Source organism: Priapulus caudatus, unplaced genomic scaffold, assembly GCF_000485595.1.
Source record: "Priapulus caudatus unplaced genomic scaffold, Priapulus_caudatus-5.0.1 Scaffold157, whole genome shotgun sequence".
Lineage (NCBI taxonomy): Eukaryota > Metazoa > Priapulida > Priapulimorpha > Priapulimorphida > Priapulidae > Priapulus > Priapulus caudatus.
Window position 1 is genome coordinate 224,141 of NW_014577218.1, and position 5,649 is coordinate 229,789.

Genomic DNA, 5,649 nt, shown 5'->3' on the forward strand with positions numbered 1-5,649 from the left:
CTTTCTCTCTTCTCTCTCTTTCTCTGTCTGTCTCTACCTCTACCCTCTCTCTCTCTCTCTCTCTTCTCTCTCTCTGCTCTCTCTTCTCTCTCTCTCTCTCTCTCCTCTCTTTTCTCTCTCTTCTCTCTCTCATCTCTCTCTCTCTCTCTCTACCTCTCTCTCTCTCTCTTTCTCTCTCTCTCCTCTCTCTCTCTGCTCTCTCTCTCTCTCTCTGTCTGTCTCTATCTCACTTTCTCTCTCGCGCGCGCTCTCTCTATATCGCTCTCCCCCTCTCTCTCTCTCTCTCTTTCTCTCGCTGCTCATCTCTTTCTCTCTCTCAAAAAAAGGAACGCCGCGTATCCAGATCTGAAACCAGCAGTACTTCACCATCTTCACCGACGCCCACCAACGCCGCAGTCCGCGTAATCCTTTCTCTCACACATACCGCACCACATACCGAGCTCTGCTTAACAGTGTTGTAATCCTGCTTTTAGCACGGAGCAGATTGCTCTCTGTGCTGTGTTGCTGTGACGCGACGTTTTGCCGCCAGCTCTCTTTCGCTATCCCGTCGCGCTCTCCCAGTGTAGAGGTACGCGGTGGCAGGTTTGGTAAGCATTCGTACACGTCCAGATGTGCCCCACGTCAACACGTCGTTTATTACAGACCTCTACGTCGCACTGTAGTAGTTCCAGCACTAGTACGTCACGTGTAGTAGGAGTGGTATAGTATCAGTGTAGCAAAGTAGTAGTCGTGATGTAGTTTCTGACAGTAGCCGGCGACGGGCCCGTCGTGGGACGCGACCGCGCGCCTCTTAGTGGCGTCATTTTCGCCACGGAAAGGGACGTGGCGCCGCTAGTAGAAAGACATCGCTTGCAGTAGCCTACGCGCATGTGTACATATACGCTCCTATGTTTCCTTGCTTTAATTCGTCATGCCGCATTTATCTCCGGGCCTGAAATACATGTAGCATATTGCGGGAGTACAGTCTCCTAATAATAGACTTCTTGCCTTGCGTGCCTGGTCGCGAAACAATATTATACCTCGAACGCCACGTCACAAAGCAAACGTTCCGTACACCGCAATAGCGCGCGAGGCCACGCACGGCGGCACACGCACACAGCTATTATCTATATTTTTCTCTCATCATAATATTCATTTTGTCAAGAGAAGCATAATTCCAGCGTGTTTGCTTCCCGCACGCACTGCGACTGACTAGTGGCGTATCCGCCATTGCTATAGAAACATAATCAGTAGCCAATTGTATACTATACGCTACGTTTGGATCAACGATTGCCCTGCGATTTGCCTGTATCGTCTGGCGATATCAGCTGGAACATTTAGCGAGTTGCTGCATACCTACTCACGCGCTGCACTGATGTTTATTTTTGGTGCGGAACGTACTATCAAGCTCACAAGCCGCTTTATAGCGCTGGGTTTTCGCTGCCTATCGCCACGTCGGTAACATACGCGGAACATGGGCTTTGCTACCATTATATCTGAACTACTGCGGCAGCGTCAGTGCGTGCGTGCGTGTGTGTGCGTGTGGCGTGTGGTGTGTGCGTGCGTGCGTTGAGTGCGCGTGTGTGCGCGTTTCTGCCACGTGCGTGCGTTAGTCGTGTCTGCCGGTGTGTGTGTGTGAGTTGCGCGTGCGTGTGTGGCGTGCCGCTAGCGTGTGTGTACGGTATATAATATATATAATATATCTATTGTATTATTTTTATATATTATATATGTGTGTGTGTGCTTGTGTGTGTGTGTGTGTGTGTGTGTGTGTGTGTTGTGTGGCGTCGCGCGGTGTGTGCCGCGCATTGGTGCACCGCCGTCGCAGCGCGTGCGTGTTCGTGTGTGCTTTATAGGTAGAGATCGAGATAGAGAGATCGAGGGGGGAGGGAGAGAGGCGAGAGAGAGAGGGTAGATAGACGAGAGAGAATAAGACAGACAGAGAGCGAGAGAGATTGAGAGGAGAGAGAGACCGAGACGAGAGAGAGAGAGCAAGGAGGGAACAGAGAGAGAAAGGGGCGGAAAGAGAGGCCACACACACGCAGACTCGAGCCGTAGGCATTCACGCACAAGAAACTTACGTATGGCCCAGCATTCGCCTAGAACAGCGCGACCATGTGTATATCCAATCGGATCGACGTGTATAATATATAGTTATATATTATTATAGCTATACAGATTATCAATCACGTTGCAGCTGCACTCTAGGGTACCATCAAGGCCAGATCGTACCAAGTACAAGGCTATGTATTTAGCTCTTCGGTACCATCAGTTTCACGACTTGCTGCTCTTCCACACTACGCACACATACACCCGCACGGCGCGGCACGTAGATTCTCGCAGGAATGCAGTGAAATCTTCTGCACCGTAGGTTCCGCATGGACCGGGGATGCCACAGCTCGCTAACAAACCTGCACAATGTCGACGCATGCAGGAAAGCGCACTATCATACGCAGCCTATCCGCCGCTAAGATATTCGGCGGCCGCACCCGGCCACGCCATGCACTCGTTACCAGCCCACCAGCGGGCATACGCACAGCTATCGCTCGAACAAGGCGGGCGCTCAGTTATTCACCGCCCCGTCGACTCGTGAGCAGGCATACTATAATATAGTAGCGACGCAGCCTTAAGGCCTCTAGACTGACTTCCACCACTCGCGACTCGCCCGAGCGTTCAGTTCTCTCTCTCTCTCTCTACCTCTCTCTGCTCTCTCTCTCTCTCTCTCTCTCTCTGGCCTGTCGTGTATGAGCGCACCCCTCTCACGCACCGCATGCAGCTGGCGCACGCACAAAGACTTTGTTGAGCGTTACAAGCGGCGGGCGCACATCATTAGTAGAGGTGAGACCGCCGTAACGCTGTCGTCCAGGGAGTCAGCCAGGACACCACCTTCGCGCTCGAGCTATCATAATATCCCCGCGGGCAAGTTCGTCGTGGTTTCCGCTCCGACGCCTCGTACGGGGCGCTACTGACCACGACAGTGGTTAGCGACCATAGAAATACATGTACCAGGAGTAATGCATAATAGTTCATTATTCTATTACTACTATTTTATTCTTATCTATCTCATATTCTTATTCTTCTCATTGCTCATTTCTTTTCTATCTTCTCATTATTCTTATTCTATTTTTCTTATTAATCTATTATTTACTTTATTCACTCCTGCATGTACGTATGTCAATTTGTATTTCTATGCGCTACACAGGAACGATGTTGTTTCGCGAGAGAGTACACGCACTCTCATCCGCGCTATGTGGTCAGCCCAATAGATTTCATGGCTTTTTACCCATAGTTCTGAAAGTGCCTATTAGGTGGTAGACTGAAAACTAGCAGGAGCCTGCTTATAAGCACATACGCACACACGTACACACGAACGCAAGCACATACACACACACGTACATACGCACGCAAACACATACACACACACGTACACACGTACACAAGCACATACGCACACACGTACACACGAACGCAAGCACATACGCACACACGTACATACGCACGCAAACAAATACGCACGCACGTACACACGTACACAAGTACATACGCACACACGTACACATGCACGCAAGCACATACGCACACACGTACATACGCACGCAAACAAATACGCACGCACGTACACACGTACACAAGTACATACGCACACACGTACACATGCACGCAAGCACATGCGCACACACGCAGATACGCACGCGCACACACATAGAAATTCACGCATAATATACGGGGTTGTGTTCTTAGATTCGCGCGAGCAGCGCTATTCTCCCCCATACGTGTATTAATGTAAGATATGTCTGTGTTATAGGGCAGGATTACCCATGGATTGCCAATAACAGGGAAGCAGTAGTTCATATGCAGCTGAAACATCCCCACATCCTAAACCACCCACCACAGTATTGATAGATTACCGCTAACAGTTGGCCTACTCCCATTTCGCCTACGTCCCATTTCGTCTACTCTCAGAATCGGTAATATTCCCATTTCGCCTACTCCCATTATGCTACTGTATTTTCTATTTTTATCAAGTTGTGTTCTCATTATTTGTACTTATGTTTTCTTCTGGTTCTTGTAGTCTATGTATGCCAATCAAAACCATATTTTATTATTTATAAATGATTATTTAGTGAACAAACCGATCGTAGACGAAATGGGAATGGGGTAGATTTTGAGCGTAGACAAATTGGGAGTAGGTAAAATGGGTGTAGGCCAACTGGGAATTTGCTGTAGGCGAAATGGGAATTTTGCCGTAGGCGAAATTGGAGTAGGCCAACCGGGAATAAACCGTGTTACCGGCGATAAGGGGTCCGATGAAGTTTGCACAGCCCGCAGCAAAGCTGATAATTCCTTGGATCTTCAGAAGATTCTTAACTCCAAACAAATCTACGTTGACGGAGGCTAGCAGAGAGTACGCGACACCAGTTCCAAGTCCGTTCACGCACAGTAGGACCGGATACAGAGCTCGCGACGGCGCAAAAAAGAATAGCAGGGCGGTGGCGCCACCTAGCGAGACTCCGCTCGCATACGCGATGCGGCGGTTGAAGCACGAGCTGCCGGATATGATAGCGACTCCGAATCCCGCTAGAGTGGCGCTAGCGGCCCGGATGACGCTCAGCTGAGCAACAGTGTCGATAGGAAGGCCCAGTTCTAAGCCGTACTTCACCAGGAACATCGATACGGAGCTGGCACCGGCCGTCGAGAACAACATTGCCGAGCAGTACAGCACCAGTTTCTTTATTACAGCGCTGCTCAGAGCAGTTTCCTTCTTCATAGCCGCCTTGCCATTTCTTTCCGGTTCCGGAAGAGGCCGAAAGAGCATCCCGGCCAGTACGACGTGTATAGATAGCCCGCCTGTCACGAGCATTGCACCCTGCCAGGTGAACGAGCCAATTAATGCAACAGCCAATAACGGAGCAAGCATTGCGCCTACAGAACTCGCGCATGACGCTAGCACGCACGCCAGGGGGCGGTACTTGTCGAAGTAGTAGCCAATCACGGCATTGGTAGGTGTAAAAACCAAACCCATCCCGAGGCCTGCAAAATCAAATGAATAATATATTGGAATATGAAGAATTTCAAATAAATAAATAAATATATATATATATATATATGCAAACATAATGCACCCTGTGATAACGCACACACGATATAAACAAGTAGGAATGTGTGTGTGTGTGTGTGTGTGGGGCGGAGAGAGAGAGAAAGAGATGAGAGAAGAGGAGCGGCGGAGAGAGAGAAGAGAGAGAGGAGGCGAGAAGAGAGAGAGAGAGAGAGAGAGAGAGAGAGAGAGAAAGAGCAAGAGAACAGAGATAGGAGAGAGAGAGAGAGAGAGAGAGAGAGAGAGAGAGAGAGACAGACAGAGATAGAGATAGAGAGAGAGAGAGAGAGAGAGAGAGAGAGAGAGGAGAGAGAGAGAGAGAGAGGAGAGAGAGAGGGCTGCGCCGTAAATGGACACACGAGAACTATCGATAGGTCACTGCCCAAAACCTCTAATGTCACAGGAATTATGTAGTACCGCGTAAATGGAAATGAGAGTGAAAGAGATATAGAGAGAGAAAGAAGAGAGAGAGAGAAAGAGAGAGAGGGAGGAGAGAGAGAGAGAGAGAGAGAGAAGAGAGAGAGAGAGAGAGAGAGGAGAGAGCGAGAGGCAGAGAGAGCAGAGAGAGAAGAAGA

The 5,649-nt window shown here is 49.5% G+C and overlaps 1 protein-coding gene across 1 annotated transcript; it reads right to left on the reverse strand.

Moving 5' to 3' along the window:
• Positions 1–2,253: 2,253 nt before the first annotated feature.
• On the reverse strand, positions 2,254–4,897 carry LOC106806385 (monocarboxylate transporter 12-like). The gene is made up of 2 exons (XM_014808308.1): positions 4,270–4,897; positions 2,254–2,390 (listed from the first exon to the last, which is right to left on the reverse strand). Exons 1-2 carry the CDS (start codon positions 4,895–4,897, stop codon positions 2,254–2,256), a joined length of 765 nt encoding a protein of 254 aa, XP_014663794.1.
• Between the last annotated feature and the right edge of the window lie 752 nt (positions 4,898–5,649).